This window comes from Notolabrus celidotus, chromosome 2 (assembly GCF_009762535.1).
Source record: "Notolabrus celidotus isolate fNotCel1 chromosome 2, fNotCel1.pri, whole genome shotgun sequence".
Taxonomy (NCBI): Eukaryota; Metazoa; Chordata; class Actinopteri; order Labriformes; family Labridae; genus Notolabrus; species Notolabrus celidotus.
The window spans coordinates 21,868,676-21,888,399 of record NC_048273.1 but is presented as its reverse complement, the minus strand read 5'-3'; the positions used below and the strand labels follow the sequence as shown (position 1 = coordinate 21,888,399).

The 19,724-nt window shown below is 43.3% G+C and overlaps 1 protein-coding gene across 2 annotated transcripts; it reads right to left on the bottom strand.

Annotated features, from left to right (window-relative positions):
• Positions 1–258: 258 nt before the first annotated feature.
• cdc14ab (cell division cycle 14Ab) lies at positions 259–19,561 on the bottom strand. Of its 2 annotated transcripts, XM_034709103.1 has the most exons (16): positions 19,041–19,551; positions 17,369–17,459; positions 17,180–17,255; positions 15,459–15,551; positions 15,135–15,214; positions 11,656–11,722; positions 11,096–11,158; positions 10,168–10,255; positions 9,809–10,039; positions 8,791–8,929; positions 7,093–7,270; positions 6,799–6,899; positions 6,562–6,609; positions 6,282–6,410; positions 5,657–6,020; positions 259–2,658 (listed from the first exon to the last, which is right to left on the bottom strand). In XM_034709103.1, the coding sequence occupies exons 1-16, from the start codon at positions 19,135–19,137 to the stop codon at positions 2,629–2,631; spliced, it is 1,875 nt and encodes a 624-aa protein (XP_034564994.1). In that variant the 5' UTR covers positions 19,138–19,551; the 3' UTR covers positions 259–2,628. The 2 variants fall into 2 exon arrangements, with proteins under 2 accessions (XP_034564994.1, XP_034565001.1); XM_034709110.1 differs by lacking the exon at positions 5,657–6,020 and having other exon boundaries at positions 19,041–19,561.
• Positions 19,562–19,724: the final 163 nt, after the last annotated feature.

Below are 19,724 nucleotides of genomic sequence, written 5' to 3'. Positions count from 1 at the left end.
GACTGCTAAAGGCTTAGACTGCTCCAGGCTCAAACTGTACTAGGCTTAGATTGCTATAGGCTTAGATTGCTATAGGCTTAGATTGCTATAGGTTTAGACGGCTATATGCTCAGACAGTTACAGGCTCAGACTGCTCTAAGCTCAGACTGCTATAGGCTTCTATCGGCTTAGACTGCTATAGAATTAGACTGCCAGGGGAACTGGCACACAAGCTCCCAGTGGTTCCCAGTGATCTCAGAATAAACACAGGAAACTGCGTGAGAAGAACAATGATTTTATTTTCTGTTATTGCTCAGATAGGAACTCAGAAACTACTACAAATTATTTTCCAACTTTTCTCTTCATAAAAGACTTCAGTAGCTCTTTAAAAACACAAACAGGACATTCTGCAACAGGGAACAACCAAGTTCCTCATTTAGACATGGGGTTACTTTCAAAATAAAAGCCCTTTGCTGCTGTAAGCAAACGGGGAACATTCAGACAGGATTTAACTCTTTAAAGGCACTTCTGTGACTTCAGCCTGAGTAGATTCACATCAATATACCTGACTGACGCTGTTACACACATGAGACCTGACTGACACTATGACACACCTGAGACCTGCCAGGTGAACACACAGGAAGTGACACAAACATTTACCTTCAACAACTTAACAACGTTTTCTCTCTGTTGCTCTACTGAGCTTTTATTTCTTAAAAGGTCTGTAAAGTTTCCATGTAAGACAATTTGAAGACTCTGTGACCCAGGACATTAATGTAACAGGAAACGGAGACCTTCAACTGCTCTGGGTGTGCTGGTTGACGGCAGTTTCCTCACTGACATCTCTCCCTAAGCATGTTCACTGCATGTGTGTGCATTTGTATGTATATACCAAAAAAACTGTATGTGTAGCATGTCCAAAAAATAGCATGAGTGGAAAAAATTGAATTTCTCCCCTGGGGATCAATAAAGTACCTTCCTTTCTTTCTTTCTTTCTTTTTCTTTCTTTCTTTCTTTCTTTCTTTATTAGACGAGGTAGAAACTAAAACATCCATCGGTCCGACTTGCCTCCAATATTGTTTAAATATTTAAAACCTTGTATCAGCCAATCAGAACACCCAGGTCAGCTGACCTCAATACAGCCACTCAGGTGGGGTCACGTGATCACTAACAAGATCATAAACATTTCAATTATCTGTATTGTGAGTGTCTTTAGTTTCATTTTAACTCAGTCATATCTCACTGAAACATCAACACGACTCTGTTCAGCTGAGTTTAACTTCAAACATGAATTTGATTGGAGCATGTATATATGATGGATGTGTTGCAGATGTTAAATGTTGTATGGTAAGCTATAAATGAATTGCCCTTCTTGGGATCAATAAAGTTGTCTGAATCTGAAACGTGAAGCTTAAATGTTACTGCTCTGAGATCTGCTTTAATTTATCCTAACATGATCCTTTTGAGCCTGCAGAGATTAATGCTCTTTCTCAGAAATCTCTATACAGAGCAGTAAATCACAAATCAAAAATGTAAACTTAGGTGGGAGTCACAGGAAAGCTCTACCTCACAGATAAACTGGTTTCTCTTTTTGTTTCTTTAAATTAGTGGATTCATTAGAGTTCTTCTGTCCAACAATCAGGACGAACATTTTCTCTCCCGATTCACTTATCAAACGCAGAGTCTGACCCGTGCTGGTTTAGTCTGCTGCAGCAGACAGGCTGTCAGAGGTCAAAGGTCACCACTATATCATCAAATACTCAAGAGGTCTATCAGAGTTACAAATCTCAGTTCTGGGTTTTAAAACACGGAGACGCAGAGAGAAGAACCTACTGATACAGAAACATCAGCTGCCTCTGTGTTTTAATAATGATCGAACATTAATCTTCATCACACGTGCATTTATAGAAGCTTCATGTTAAATAAGAGCAGGTGTGTCTGCAGATCAACCTCAGGCTGATTAGCACACAGTTAGTGTTTCACTTAATTATGAAAACATACTTTAGTCAAAGACCCCCCAATGATTAAAAAAATAAAAGGTGAATGTCGGGCTGAAGTCAGGCCACAAACACAAAACTTTATACCAACGCGACAACGAATCAAACTGCTTCTTTAAGGCTGAGTGGGCGGTTCCTGCTGCTGGCTCCGCCTTCTCTATCTCTCTCTCTCTCTCACACACACACACATTCACTCAAACACACACCCCTGAGGTTTTAGGTCCCTTCTTCTTCATCTGTCATTATTATTGCTGTTTCTAAAAGAATGTAGTTCATCAGAAAATAAAACAATCTGCTGGTCATGTGAAGTAAATACTGTTACCATGACGACAGAGAGTCATCAGTGGCTGATCCTTCAGTTTATCAAAAAGTCTTCAAACAAAAATAAGTTTTCTTCTGTCACAAATATAAAATCTGTCCTCTTTATCTAAATAAATCTTCTGTTTCAGCCAAATCACACGTGTCCTTTACATCATATTTACAAAACACAATGCTCGCTAGCATTAACGTCATTAACATACTGTCACTTATACACAGTACCGCCTCAGTCTCTTCAGTCACTGAGCAGGACTCTGCTGCTTCTTCAGCTTCCCTTTGAGCCTCCCACACAGGGGGGTTGTTGGTAATGAGTCCTCAGGTCGGGGCTCTAGATTTAGTACTGGACATACTCAGACTGAAGCGACTGAAAATGAGAGAGAGATAGAGAGAGATAGAGAGAGAGAGAGAGAGAGAGAGAGAGAGGGAGAGGTAAAGAAGGTATGATTACACAGCAATCACAGCACAGAGACACAGCCACATCACAAGACAAATAACAGGGCGGTATCTCAGCCCTCAGTGCTGTCTATAGATGTGTCTGTCTGCTGGGAACAGGTAAGCCAGCCTGTGGGGAACCTCACCACAGCTTGTTAAGTTTGACGCTGTGACTGACGGATGATTGACAGGTAACAGACAAATTATTGACAGGTAAATGATAGATTATTGACAGGTGATTGAGATATGATTGACAGGTGATTGATAGATGATTGATAGATGATTGAAAGATGATTGACAGATGATTGACAGATTACTGATAGATGATTGACAGATTACTGATAGATGATTGACAGGTAACTGATAGATGATTGACAGATTACTGATAGATGATTGACAGGTAACTGATAGATGATTGACAGATTACTGAAAAATTATTGATAGATTATTGACAGATGATTGACAGATTACTGATAGATGATTGACAGGTTATTGACAGGTAACAGACAAATGATTGACAGGTAAACATGAAGCTGGTTGTTTCAATGACACACAGATTGTCATCATGTCATGTCACTTAGACTGTGGTCTGATGTCATCAGGAAGGAGGAGCCAGGGTTCGGCTTCCATCAGCAGAGCGCACTCGCTTCACGTAAACACAGTTGGTCTTTTCAAAAGTCTGATTTATCTACAACCAACTAGCTGACTGAAAGTGGAACCTGACGGACAGCAGTCATAACCGTGTCTGGTCTTATGATCTGCATCTATGTGAACACCTGAGATACAGTGACTGCCAAGCAACACATCTCTATCAACTGTAACCCCTTTAAGTCTTCTTCACACTCAGCATTTATTTTACTTTACCATCATAACACTTTTGAATAATTAAAAATGTAATAGTAGTAGTAATAATACGTACAATAAAAGTAACAATAATAATAAATTGTATTAATAATAATTAGAATCAAAATAACAACAACATTAATGTGATAATAATAATAAAATAATATTATTAATTATAATAAGCACACTATAAATACTACTACTAATAATTATCATAGTAGCATTAATAATAATAATAATAATAATAATAAATTATGTAGTTGATTTCTTATGATTTCTCCTTTGAACAGTTTAATGTGAGCCAATCCTCCGCTCAGCAGCAGCTTACTGTTAGTGTGAGAGGAGTTCCACAGACCACCCACTGTTAGCACCAAATACACACTCAATAAAACACAGTGAACCCCACAGATAACCTGCTGATAATACACACACCGACCCAATGATGCCCCTGAATGCATACACAACTGAGAGACACTTCTCACACACACAATTCTCACACACACTTCTCACACACACTCAGAACGTCACAATGTTGGTCACACCTGAAAATGAGTGACTTCACATTAAGAAATCAGTGGCTCACATGACCATGTGTCACCAACATGAACAGGACAGACACACTGAAGATGTCTGATGTGATGACAGCTGAGGGGTAAACTACGAAGCGAGTTTGACATATTCCAGCTATCCTCTCCTGATCCGGCTTCACTGAACCCAACAAAGGAGATCGCACTAAACTGTCATACGAAGCTGGTTATCAACATGTTGAGTCAATCCAGAATTACCCTGAGCGCGCTCACATTAACGGGGCGGAGAAGGCAACATGTGACCAATCACAGACATGGACAGGCTGCTGTCAGCACATCCACATATTTTTCAAACACTGCACTGATATTAGAAGACGTGAAACACATAATCCAGATTAACTTCAACACAGCTGTGTTTTAAAAACATGAAGGAAGAACTGAGATATAAGACGGAAACTGTTTGAATGCACAAATGACATCTTATTTCTCATCATTAGTGCAGATAGATCTGACTATAATAACTCTGTTTACTCCCTGACAGAGATCTCTCTCTCTGATTTAATCTTGTGTCGTGGGTAAGTTTTAGACGTAATATTTCAGCTGCCGTCCTGACCGTTACAAACTGAGCGCTGCGGTTATAGGACTAATAAAAATGTGAATATGATTCAAAGTGATAAGCACGCGCAGTTTTCTATTTAATGCATTACAAAAATGTAATCTGAATAATCTGACTACAGACTCTGTTTAAGTATGATGTAAGGAAAGATAATCAATATCGTTCGTCATTATTTCACAAATAAAATCATACAGGTAGACAAAGTGTCCTGCCCGTCTCTTCTCCCCCTCCCCTCACGATCAGCTCACAGAGCTCCGTGATCGAGCGAGCTGATTGGTCAGGGGGTGGAGTTTTCTCCAAACTGATCTCTGATCCTGAACATAACCTTCCCCGGAGCAGGGTAGGAGTTCAGCATGAGTAACCATGGTGAACAACCCTGGTAAGACAGGAACCACCTTCGTAGTAGTGAAAATCCAGAGTTAACCCTGAAGTTACCTCGATAACCGCAAATACTGCGTCGTAGTATACCCCTCAGGTCATGTGACATGTGGTCATGTGACATGTGTTAGAGGTGGGCAGTGGTTAGGAGTGAAGAAGCAGACGGACTGAAGAGGAACACCAAAAGACTTCCTTAGGCTCTGATTGGATGACAGAAGGACAGGTAAAGGTTGCATGTCTCATCATCAGGAGGTTCACCTCAAACACCATGAGTGTGTTTACAAACACAGGCTGCTCTTAAAGGTCCGGTTCAACAGGACTCTGATCCTGTCCCTGAATCAGGTCTGACAGGTGATCACCTGATATTCCTCTATTGATTTAATTATTAATAATCTCATTGATCGCTGATTGTGTTTGCATCTGAACCTTCTGATGAAGGCCACCTGAGTGAGGCTGTCATCGTCATGACAACACTCAGGTAAGAGTAAAGTTGTGTTAGTGATGTGAGGATAGAGAGTCAGCAGAGAGGGGAAGGGACTAAGCTGCTGCTGTGTCAGAGGACTTACAGGTATGGAGCGGCTCAGGTAGCGTCCTGTGGGGCCCTTCAGACCACTGTAGAGGCCCCTGTATGGACTGAAGTCCTGAGGCCCCGTCCTGCTCAGGACCAAGCCTGGGTTTTTCCCTGCATGGGGCGCCGCAGAGCCCCCGAACACACCGCTGTTGTTGTTGACTTCATGCTGTAGGCTGCGAGGGCTGTTACCATAGCGACTCATAGAGGATGGGGCCAAAGAGGAGGGGGAGGAAGTGAGAGACATGGGGGGGGAGGAGGAGGAGGAGGAGGAGGAGGGGGGAGGAAGAGGGGAGTATGGAGAGCTCTCCTCCTCCAGGTCTGCAGAGTACAGATCACTGAGAGAGACCGCCAACCGGGAGCTGCAGGGTACACAGACACGTCAGAACCTGATCCACATCAGACCTGATCCACATTAAAACCTGATCCAGGTCTGATGTGGATCAGGTCAGTTCAGGTGAACAGAAAACTCTCTGGTCTGTGCTGTTTAACAGAAAGTACTCACTGACTCTTTCTATAGTGTTCACAGTAACTATCAGCTGCTGTAACCCAGGTTTACACACGTCTTTTTACCAACACGTCTTCTTCCATGAGACAGACAGGAAGTGGATGGTGACACTGACCTCCTGATGTTTGACGCCGATGACGATGGATTTCTTCCAATCCTCTTGGCGGCAGCAGAAGCAGAGGATGATGAGAACTTGGAGGACTTGAGCGGGGAGGAGGGGCCCTGACCTGCACCCATCGACAATCTGATCGTGGAGAGAAACAATCATCATGAGGATTGTCATTTGTGATTGTGGTGTAATCATCTGTGGATTATGTTCCCCTTAACAGAGTGCCAAGAAAACATCCTAAAATCTGCGTCTGATGATGTGTTCAAAGGTCAGAGGTCAGAGTTACCTGAGTGGCTGTGAGGCTGACCTGCTGTGCATCTTCATCTCCTCCACCCTGAAAGTAAACATCATCATTACTACAATCATCATCTTCATCAAGCTCACATGGATCAGGTTATACTAACGCTGAAACAGGAGGTTCAGGAGCTGATTTAATCACTAACACAACCACAGCTTGACTCTCATACAGAGGTTTTTATTGTGGTCCTGGTTTGTGCTCTGGGTTAAGACCTGTTTCTGGTACCTGAGGGCTCCGGTGGTTGCAGGACGGGGTGGACGTCTGCTCTTTAAGGCTCTAAGTTTGTCTCCCTGAGTCAGAGCTGGTCCTCCTTCCACCATCTCACTCTGAAGACAGAACACACACACCATGAGACTGACAGAGACACAGTGTGTGTGTGTGTGTGTGTGTGTGTGTGTGTGTGTGTGTGTGTGTGTGTGTGTGTGTGTGTGTGTGTGTGTGTGTGTGTGTGTGTGTGTGTGTGTGTGTGTGTGTGTGTGTGTGTGTGTGTGTGTGTGTGTGAGAGAGAGAGAGACAGACCTCAGTCAGACGGTCAGAGCTGCTGATGATGCTGTTGTGGGCGGAGATTGTAGAGTTGTATGTGGGTTTTAGCGTGAGCCCGTCCATGCTGGTGATGAGTTGAGGAACTGCCCTCTCTTCCAGCTTGGCCTTCTGGGAGCGCTGGCTGTCGCCTATCAACCACATGGCTGGCTGCTTCCTGTAAACACAAACACTCTTCAGGTGATTTTTTTCTCCACATTACAAAGGGAGTTCCTCAAGGTTCACTTATCGGGCCTGTGTTGTTCCCCATTTATATAAAATGACATCACTCATTTAACACCCCATTTCCATCATTCTGCCGATGACACCATCCTTCACACATCTAACACTTCCATCCATGATGCCACTCTGAACCTGCAGCGAGCATTTAACCTCTTCCAAAACCATCTCTACGACCTGAAACTAGTGCTGGACTGAGCAAAGACTACAGGGATGTCCAAATACAGGGCATACTGAGTGTGAAAACGTTCAGTCAATCCGCAGATCACAAATAAGCTGAGAGCATCATTATAAATATCTGTGGATCTGGGAAGAAGAAAACTGAATTTGATCAAAACGTTGTCAACAGCAGGTCTTTCTTTGTTAGAAATAAATCCTGCCTCCCGTCGTTCACCAGGAGAATAATTACTCAACCTCTCCTTGCTGGATCATGAGGGTGTTTTTTTTTTTTATGGAGGGAAGCTCAGCTCTCAAATATTTAGATGCAGAAATCACTCAGCACTTTGATTCTTTGACTGTATCTGCAGAGCTAACCCACACCTCTGACAAAGCAGTTAAACAGAGAAATTACATTATCTGTGACGATTTTATGATCTACCTGTTTTGGTTTGCTGCTTTTGTACCTTTGAAAAGAGCTCTATAAATTAAATGTATTATTACATTATTATTTTCAGATGGCTTGACCTCAGTTACCCTCTACATAACAAACCCCATACCTCTGTACAACCCTGCAGAAACACTGCACAGTGTTGGCTTTGCATTGTCTGCAGGATGTTATCAGTATCCTTTGGTTTTTAACAGCATCAAATGAAAAACTCTGGGTTGAAACTAGAGTTGATACAACACCAGAGGCTCTATGGGACAGCAGAGTATGTGTAGAGTCCATACAGAGTGTGTGATGCTGATGAAAGGAACAACAGGACAGCTATGAGTTGAACAGAAAAACAGGATCAGTGTCAGAGTGCTGCAGGCCAACACAAACACACACACTGATAGCTGGAGATACCAACTGCTACTGTAGCAAGTTTAGTGAGGTCTTCTGTGGTGATGCGAGCTGAACTCTGGTCCTGGTCCTGTTTGATAAAGGATCCAGCTCACGCTCAGAGCTGTCAGACTGTTGTGTTCGTTGTCTATCAGAAGCTTCTTTAACTCTGTGCTCCCGAAGATCTCCTGACATTACACAGGTGGGCTGCACCTGATAACACTGACCCTCTGCCTGTAAAAGAGCCTGTGTGAAGTGGATAGGAGTTTAACTGGGATACACTGGTCAGAATGAAACTCAAGAGGTAGACCTGCTCAGCCACAGTGGAGTCAGAACAAAGACTGTTAAATCATTCTGCGCGGTCGGTTCGGTCTCCGGTAAACTGAACGAGGTGTTCAAGGACACTTTTTCTCAGACTGAAAGGAGAAAACTATACACCACAATAAACAAACACATGAAAATAATTAGACACTCACTCTTCTAGAAAGTTCTGCTGAGGTCCGATCACTGAGCCTGGTCTGCACATCCGGATCCAGGCGATGGCTTCACCCGCTGTGAAGCGGTAATGTTTCATCAGGTAACAGCCAATCAAAGAGCCTGTCCTGCCAAGACCAGCTGCATACACAGACACACACGTACACACAGTCAGTATGCATGAGGAGTTTAAAAATGAGATTAATAAAGGTTTGAACGATTAGTTTATTACAGCGATTCAATGATAGTTGATGATGAGAAAATTTATCTGTGCATCTTTTGGGAACTGAATCATGGTTTGATTTTCCAGCACATCTCTCACTGAATATATTTCACCAGGTAATAGACAGGTCCCATTTATGAACAGAGAAAGGTGGAGCCGAGTGGTGCTCAGGAAACAGGAGCATGTTTAACATTATGAACACAAAGAGAACTGATAAAAGTAATGATGCACAGACTGATACAAATGTGTAGAACAACAATTTAACTGTCAGCCGATTCTAATGCCACCGTTTTCCCTATTTCCTCTCTGTAACTGCTGGTGCACCTCTGAGATTTGATGTGTTTAAGTTGTTACTAGTAGTCCATTTAAGTCCCTCTTAAAATGTCACTGGAACATGTCATAGACTTCTCCTGCCTAATAAAAACCTAACCTCTTGCCTTCAGTTGATGCGATAAAGATGCTCTGAGATAAACATCAGATGCTACAATCTGTGCATGTCACATCATCTGCTGATGTCTGGTCAACAGGTGGTAATGTGCTGACATATGTAGACAGGTGAACATGAGAGCAACATCAGTGTTTTCCTCAGCAGACACAACAGACAAAAGAATGAGAGCTCCCCCTACTGGATACACAGTACAAACTGTGATGCTACACACTGTTAATAAAACCAGACTGTCTCTAACTGTAGGAGCAGCGACTAAGCTGGTCTCAGAGAGCACCTGAACACATCTCAGGTCAGACCAGTACAGACCAGTACAGGAGTGGATGTTAAAAACTGAACAGGAAGTGGTCACCCTTGCAGTGAACGGCGACTGCGCCATCTGTGCTCTCACAGATGTGCAGGAAGCGGCGAGTGATGATGTCACTGGGCGTGCTGCCGTCTACGAAGAAGAGGTCATAGTGGTCGAAGCCGGCGTCCGTGAAGCGCTTGGAGTCGTAGATCTTCTTGTTCAGACGGATGATCGTGGTCACGTTGTGTTTCCTGAAGTACGGGAAGTACGCCTCAGGGGCATGGAGAGGGTAACCTACAGGGGGCGCAGTAAATACAGGTGTTACAGACAAATCTGCCCCCCCCCCCCCCCCCCAATACACACACACACACACACACCACACACACACACACACATACAACAAATTAAACATTGTCACTCACCGTTCTCTATTTTAGTTTTAGGGTGAGGACCGCTGAAGGCCAGAAACTTCCCCGGGACAATCCAGTTCAGATCTCCATTCTCCACACGCTGCAGAGTAACACACACAGACAAACACACACACAACATAAGGTCATACCTGAACCATGAAATCAAACATCTCATCATCACGTGTTCCTCCCTGAAACACCTGAGTCCAGGTGCTTTATTCCACTAAGCAGAGTTGGTTAACCAGCTAACTTCTTACCCAACATTGAATCAACACTGATGACTAACTGACCTTCATACTTTTGGAAATCCAGACCCCAAAAAAGGTTTCTCCACAGGTGAGTCTTAAACTAAACACTCTTACCTGGACTGTTTACATACCTGTCAGGACTGTAAACCCATCAGGGTGTTTTAATCACACTACAGCTAAAACAGTACAGAAACTAGACTCACACCTGTTCACTAACCTTGTTTGTCTCAGCAGGTGAATAAAATCTACCCGAGTTACACTTCAGAGCCTCACAACCACATCCTGTCAGTGAAGAGTTAAGGATGAAGCTCTTTAGAGAGTTCAGGTGTGACTGACATTATTTAAGTTACATTCATCAACCTGAGGGGGGCACCCTGTCCTCATCTACACCAACAAGACCCTTTAACCAGCATGATTATGATGTCATCATCTATCATTTATTCATTCTACATCATGAACAAACTCACCTGCCGAGTTTACCTGTCCTGACTCAGGACTAATGACCTCACAGTTTAAACCTAGTCTCTGTGCTGCTGATAAACAGGTTTATCTCCCAGAGAGAACACTTCAGCTGATCCGGAGTCAGATCCAATAAACAGCTGACCCCTGACACAGCTTTTTATTCTGCTGGTTCAATTATTCATCAGTCTGCAGCTTACACACACACACACTGAGACACACACTGCTATTACCTCGTAGTGTTCGTACTCGTCCACATCAAATGTCTCAAAGTCAAAGAAGCCGTGCTGCAGAGCCTGAAACACAAACACATGCAAGCTATGTGAACACACAGCAGGTAGACAGGTGTATGTTTAACACCTGCAGGTAGACAGATGATGGGGGGTCATTCAAGCAGCATACAGGACATGATGCTGTCTGTCTGTCTGTCTGTCTGTCTGTCTGTCTGTCATTTCACATACGTCTCACTTGTTGCAGCGTTAGGACACTCGGATTGCTGCTAACCACTCGTCACATGATTACACAAACAGAGAGCTGCTCTGTGATTGGCTGCCGTCGCTCCTTCAGAACAACAGCTTGTTGTGCTGCAGACTGACTCTGTTATATAACCCAGATCAGCTGTGAGTTACTGACTGACAGACAGACAGACAGACAGACAGACAGACAGACAGACAGACAGACAGCCTCTAACTGTGGGATATACACTAGCCAATACAAACACAGGGGTCAAAGGTCAGGCTGAGCCTGGATCACAGGTTGACCTGGTACACAGAGTGGGCAGAGTCACACTCACCTTCCTGATGCCCTGCAGACAGTCCAGCACAGTGAGGTTGAAAGTGCAATTCCCAAAAGAAGCATCCCTGCAGACACACACGTCAGGACATTAATGCATGTACACACACAGCAGCAGCACATTAATGCATGCACAAACACACACATACAGCAGCAAATTATTGCATGCCCAAACACACTCAAACACAAACACACAGCAGCACATCAATACACAGAATAGTCCCGACAGGAGGCGAGTGCTTGTGTGTAAATGGTGGCCCGTTCTTATCCTTATGTCTGAGACTGAACGTGTTTAAAGGTGTGAGAGGGTCAGACAGGAGTCTATTCCTAGGGTGTAGGGAATCATCAGCTGAACTCAGGTGATCACACTGCACACCTGTACTGTGATGCATCTGACATCATGACCTCAGCTCAAAGATCAGGTGTCAAACTTGAGCAGAGCTTAAGAATGAGCTCAAACTGATGCCCTGTCAGTGTCCATGTTGTGTTTTGTTGTTGTCCATCCCACACGTATGTTTGTGACCAGATGTTAAATGTTAGATGTAATATTTAATGTTTTTTTATGTAAACAGAGCCCTGACACCAGTCTGTTCCCTTTCTGAGTGTCCTGTCTGTATAAACTCTAAGTAGCCTCACAGTTAGCTGAACAGACTCAGTCTGTTCATTCTCACAGTGCTGTGATGACGGGAGGCACACTCCCTGTTCTCATAGCTGACACATATCTCACTTCTTTATCTGGCTATAACACCTGCATCTGAAAAGTCTATGACTGTACAAATATGAGATCCTCCTGTTACTGCTGAGCTGTGAGCATGAAGGAATCAGGTTCATAAACTCTGGACTCCTGCTAACATCACTTAGGTGTTGTTCTCATGTGGAGGTTTACATCTGATCTAAGACTGTGTTTACTCTCTGTAAGCTCTACTCAGATTTTACCCACCGTCATTCACTCAGTGAAGTAGCTGAGTTAGTCTCTCACTCCCCCTCACATTCATCTTCCTTTACAAAACTTAGTGCCACAATCACCCATAATGCATCTGAAGTCTGCAGCCTACAAAGGTAGAGCTCATCTGTTAATAACTACACACTGTCAGACTGTTCATAAGACTGTATATCAGACTGTTGATCCGACTGTTCTTTAGATCAGTGGTTCCCAAACTTTTCAGCCTGCGACCCCCAAAATATTGGTTACAAAGACTCGCGACCCCCACTGTCCCTCAAGTGATTTAATGTGGCTTTATTCAGCTGGTCTGCAGAAATTGAGCCTACCTATATGAGCATGTGTCTGTGTTTCCTGTGCCGTTATGAATTAACCTACTGATTAACTGCTACTGATGCTTTAGATAATTAACTGTTCACCAACCCTAAACTTAGGAGTCATCTAAAGAAAGAAAGGCAGAAAACTCATTACATTTTCTAATTTCAAGGTTTTATTTCAAGTTAAGATACTATTTTTGTCGATATTTTTTACTATAATGGGTAAAATGTACTATTTTTAGGTCATTTTAAAAAATATATTCTGGAAGACATCTCACGACCCCCCATTTGTGTCCAGCAACCCCCCAGGGGGTGTACCAACCCACACTTTGGGAACCCCTGCTTTAGACTGTTCATCAGACTGTTCATCAGACTGTTCATCAGACTGTTCATCAGTTTGCTTATCAGACTGTCCATCAGGCTGTTTGTCAGACTGGTCATATGACTGATAAGCAGTCTGACAACCAGCCTGACAAACAGACTGTTCATCAGGCTGTTTATAAGACTGTCCATCCGGCTGTTGATCAGACTGTTCATCAGGCTGTTTATAAGACTGTCCATCCGGCTGTTGATCAGACTGTATATCAGACTGTCCATCCCTAAGTTCATCAAGCTGTTCTTCAGACTGTTCAGACTGTTTATCTGACCATTTAGATAGTCATATTATCAGCGGCACACAGCTTCCAAAGAGATACTCAAGGCTTAATGCTTCATTAAAACAAAAGCAAGAGTGCTCCTGAACACCTGGAATCACCTGAAAACAGAAGACCTCTTTGCTATTTCATTACTGAAGAGCACTCATTCCATGTTCATAGGATCCTGTTTGTGCATGTGTCTGTGTTTGGCATGTTGAATAACAGAGAAACACTGAAATTCCCCTTGAAGTCTAACAGAGTACCTGTTTTCGAAACCGCCTACTATACTAGTCGTATGTACCAATTTGTTCAAAATTCAGTATGTAGTGTGCAGTATGTGAACAAGAGCAAAATCTGCTGTGTGCCAAAACTTCCCTCCCCTCTTCGTCGTACTGATTCGGGAAAAGTTCTCAGTATGCAATGGACCAGTCTCCCTTGCATAGTGTTTCCCACAAAGTACAGGACTAATGTTCGGCTTCTTCTTTTTTCAGTCTATGACGGGGGACACTTTTTTTTAGGTGTTGTGAAAATTATTAGATTCTATACAAAGTACTTCTTAGCTTTTTAAATCATAAGTGATGCTGAAGAAGCAGTTACGCTATCAGCTTGGCCGCTGTTTACTTCCGCTTTCCAAAACCGGAAATCCAGCGACGCCTGGGCTGGCATACTGCATATCAGATCCAACAGAACAGTCATACTACATACTTCCATCAAACACAGTATGCAGCATGCACTACGTACTGCATACTGCATTCTAGGTAATATGCAGCAGGCAGTTTTGAAAAAAGCCAGTGTGTTTTCTTCCTCTCCTTGCAGAGGGTCAGTGAACACCTCAGTGTTGTGTCACAGAGTGGGCAGGGCCTCCTCATGTTTAATCCAGCAGCAGCCTGCAGAGAGCTCAGAGCAGGACTCCACACAGCCGCTCACTCACTGTTACATAACCACTGAGACAACAAGCAGCCCTTTATCCTCCACACACACACACACACACACACTGAAACACACATACTGAAACACACACACAGAGTGCATTGCTCGTGGCACTCCACAGTGTAACCTGTGTGTTGGTGTCTGAGCCGGAGCAGCACTGACCAGCTGATCGGGCTGTTACTGGCTGAATATTAACAACGATGCTGATGTTGTAACATGTTCTCATGTAGTCCTCTGTGTCTTTAAAGTTGATATCAAAATACAAAGAGGTTTAGGATTTTATCAACACGTAATCTGTCATTGGGTTTAAGCCTCACTCCTGAGCGAACACTGAGTTTTGTTGTGTAGATAATCTTTATCATGTTTTCCAGAGTGGATCATTTCACAGACCCATCCTGCCCTAAGAGATGTATTGTACTCTGAGTCAAGCACTTCCTGATTCTAACTTTCTCCCTCTCCTCTGGCTTCCATCGGGAGCACAGGACTTGAGAGCGAGCAGGTTCCTGCCCCTCCCCCACTCTTCTCCTCTCAGTGTTTCTACATGATGAAAGTTTAGAATCTGCCCACGTGCTGTTTGTAAGACAGAGTAGGCCAACTCTAGCAGTACGACAGTAACACAGCAGTACTACAGCATCACAGCAGTATGAGGGCTACCCACCTGAAAGGCAGGTAGGAGGCGTTGGAGCCGGATATCAGAGCTCTGTAGGCTTCTTCTGGAGTTTTCTTCAGGTAGATCACCTGCCACAAAACACAACACAACACTCGTAAATATCTGCAAAATCAACAATAAGGGGTGCCAGGCTAAAACTTTCCCTCTGCTTCCAGTCTTTATGCTAAGCTAGGCTAACATGACCTGGACCCTTTACATGGAGAAATAAAACTGACAGAACCTGCCTGGTCCAGCAGCCTCCAGCAGACAATCAAGTCTCTGAGCTCACCTGTCCCAGTATTTTCAAAACAGGAAGAGGAAGTGATGACTTACAGCGTAGCCTCCAATTAGCACAGCAGCATTGGATCTCTTCCTCTGGTCGAAGCTGGTGTAGTGAACTATCCTCTTCCTCGTAAGAGTGAAGGACTGAACCGAGAGAAGAAGAAGAAGAAGATGAAAGATCACATGACCACAGGTGAAGCTGAGAGGATCCACGGAAATCATCACATCATCACGCTCTCTGTAGAAATCATTCATAGACTAATTAACCGGTAGATATAAATAAGTGATGTTAAAATAACTTTTAAGTAGAGTCAGAGTTAGAACTAAAGGGAACATGTGAGAGCAACAGGCAGCTGCAGACTGTCACACAGAACTGTCAGATCTCACAGTGTGTGTGCTTGTGTGTTACAGTTGCAGGTTTGTGTGAAGTGATCCATTAGTATTAGTGATTGTAGAAAATAAGCCTGCATGTTGACTGACAGTAGAAATCAGCTGGGTGTGTTTATGTGGATAGACACAACTGCGTGTACCTTTCCTCTCCCCGTCATCCACACAGTCAAAAGAAACTAATCAACAACAGAGGTATCGGCTCTGACAGTTTGTGACACAACAGGAAGCAGTGTCTGTTCAGAGCTGCACAGCAGGTTTACCTGTGCAGTGACATCACCAAGGTGAAACTTGTATGATCTCATTTTGATTGTATGTTCATTTGTTTCGGCCTCACTCCCGTCATGCTCTGTGTCACAGGTGTGCACACATGTACTGGTTCACTCTGTATTATCATGTGAAGTGTCCAAATAGGACCTGATCTCAGGATGTGACTCCAAATCGCCCAGTGAACATGTCGTCATGACGAATGACAAAAGTCCATCAGAGGAATGGCATCGCCAAGGCTACAAAAAACAAAACAAAACACACTGACAGAACTTTTTTTTTAGAGCAGAAAAGAAGAAAATGTAATATCCAGAAATACACCTGTTCACTGACTAGACCTGGTGTGACTGGCAGAACCAGGTGTGACTGACTTACTGAACCAGGTGTGTGTCTGATTGACCAAGTGTGTGACTGACTGCCTGAACCAGGTGTGTGACTGACTGACTTACTAACCCAGGTGTGTGACTGATTGAACCAGGTGTTCGACTGATTAAACAAGGTGTGTTAAAGACTGACTTAACCAGGTGTGTGACTGATTGAACCAAGTGTTTCTGATTGAACAAGGTGTGACTGATTTAACAAGGTGTGTGACTGATTGAACAAGGTGTGTGACTGATTGAACAAGGTGTGTGACTGATTGAACAAGGTGTGTGACTGATTGAACCAGGTGTGTGACTGATTGAACAAGGTGTATGACTGATTGAACCAGGCGTGTGACTGATTGAACCAGGTGTGTGACTGATTGAACCAGGTGTGTGACTGATTGAACAAGGTGTGTTAAAGACTGACTTAACCAGGTGTGTGACTGACTGACTGAATGACTGACTTCACCAGGTGTGTGACTGATTGAACAAGGTGTGTGACTGACTGAACCAGGTGTGACTGACTGAACCAGGTGCTTGACTGACTGAACCAGGTGTGACCGACTGACCCATGTGTGACCGATTGAACCAGGTGTGACTGATTGAACCAGGTGTGACCGATTGATCCAGGTGTCTGACTGATGGACCATGTGTGACTGACTGAACCAGGTGTGTGACTGAGTGAACCAGGTGTGTGACTGAGTGAACCAGGTGTGTGAAGGAACAATTGTTCATTAGCAGTGTCATTAGCCTCACCTTGAGCTTCTTGTTGAGTTTGCAGCAGTATCTGTACAGCATGGCAAGGTTGAGAGGACCAAAATCTGCGTAAAAACTGACACACACACAGACGGTCAGGACACAGTGAGACCTCACCTCAGCAGGTGTATTGACAGACAGTGGAACATGTGTAAACGTCTTCAGACTGAGACTCTGAGCTGGACATACTTCTCATAGAGGAACTCATCATCAGTGCAGAAGTAGTGCGTGTTGGCGGTGCTTTTGGGTTTGCTGCGTAACGTGGCGAAGTACAGTCGTTCTGTCAGAGACACAGAGAGGAACATGTTGGAGACACTAAGCCAAAAAGGAACCAGGATCAGATGGCATGGTAGGGTAAAAACTGGTACTATGAAGGCCTCACATTGACAGACAATCTGAACCAAACATCAGACGCACAAAGAACCAACACCAGGTTCTTCTCTGAATGCGTGTGTGTTTGGTGGGGGGGATTGTAAACCCAACCATAACCCCTGTAGTGTGTGTGTGTGTGTGTGTGTGTGTGTGTGTGTGTGTGTGTGTGTGTGTGTGTGTGTGTGTGTGTGTGTGTGTGTGTGTGTGTGTGTGTGTGGTCTAAATCTTGACCAGCAGTAGACATTGAACATAGGATGAAGAATGATCAGAGGACAGCCATGTTCACATTGTGAAGCACACAGGAGGGTTTAGAGACGGTGATTAACTACCGTCTGTACATCAATTAACCAATTAGCTCTGAGAACCACCAACTAACCAATCAGATAACTAATCAATACACTTACATTACCTGACACGGTGTAACAACAGAGTATCACGGTATATTATAAACATTACAGGACAGGTTCATGGTGCCATGAAGGTAAACAGTGTGTTCCTTCAGGCACCTGTTCATCACCTTCAGTCTGAGACAAGTAACTCACATCGATCTAATATAACATGTATTAACATCTACAGTTATTCTACATATTCAATTAAAGTTATCCTGAAGTTCACCTGAGGTCTGGTGTACTTGTTAAACACAGATGAGTTAATGTCCAGTGTGAAAAGGTGGATTGCTGCAGGTTAAACCTGTTTCAGGTTTCTAACGTAGACGTGACTGAAACATAAAGTCAGACTGTTGTTAATTAAAGGGTAGATTTAAACGTGTATAAGAGGAGTTACTCTTACCTTTGTATCACATTTTGACTTCTTTCACTGAAACTATCATTTAAGACTTTTACAGACTTATCATTGTACTGAACCTTTCAGTGACTGAGTGTGTCACAGGGGATACTTTAGACTGTGATTGTTATAGTGTTTGTTTATTAGAGTGTATTTGTTATAGTGTGTTCATCATAGTGTGTCTGTTATAGTGTGTTCATCATAGTGTGTGTTTATTATTAGTGTATTTGTTATAGTGTGTGTTCATTAGAGTTTATTTGTTATAGTGTGTGTTTATTCGAGTGTATTTGTTATAGTGTGTTAATCAGTGTGTGTTTGTTATAGTGTCTTGAGTTCATCACAATGTGTTAATCAGTGTGTGTTTGTACCTTTAATAAGCTGAGCAGCTCTCTGATATCAGCAACTATTTTCATCCACATTTCAACTCCTTGCATTTATCAGACTGGTTATTATATTATTATTATTATTATTATATTATATTATTATTATAGTCTGTATTGAGTTAAGAAATTAACCTGTAAGCTGTATAAGTGTATAATACTACTACCTTTAATAAACTTGTTATGACACTTTCTATCTAAGTATTAAAACGTTTATTAAACGTTTTATTTGTACTTTTAATGAACTTAGTTATTGCAGTTTGAATTTAAGTATTAAGCTTGTTATTAAACTTTAATAAAACCTTTGATCAATCTTTATATTGTACCTTTGATGAGCGGAGCGGCTCCCTGCAGCTCGGGCTCCTCTGTCATGCCGAACAGGGCAGACAGGATCGGGGAGTGTCGCACTCCTTCCACAGTCATGGGTCCGTCTAATTCCTGGCCTCACTCACTCAAACAACAAGCTCCACCGTCATGGATCCGTCTAAGTCCTGGTCTCACTCACTCAAACACTCCACCGACATGGGTCCGTCTAGTTCCTGGCCTCACTCACTCAAACATTCCACCGACATGGATCCGTCTACTTCCTGGCCACACTCAAACACTCCACAAACTTTTAGCCTTTAGCAGGCTAAAAGGCAGGTAAACGGACTCTGTTAAAAAGTTAAAAACTTCCTCTTCAGTTTCCCATCAGTCACTGCGGCTGATCTCCTCTCACAGAAGACTCCTTTCTACCGTGTTTTCCCCGGTAAATACTCGGTGTTGGCATGTTCGCCTGTTCTCGAGGCTCCAACAGTCTGAAACTCAGATTGACCAAATCCCTCCTTAAGACACGTTACCACAGCAACGGGAGCCGCTCCCATAGCAACAACAGCCAATCACCAGACGGGACAGGCTGTGCTGCCTTCACGGTCCACTGGGAAATACGACAACAATGAGGCTTTCAAGTGCCGATGGAACAAATCAAGTTTGTCAGTGAAGCGAAAAGAGACAATGCCTACTCATTAAAC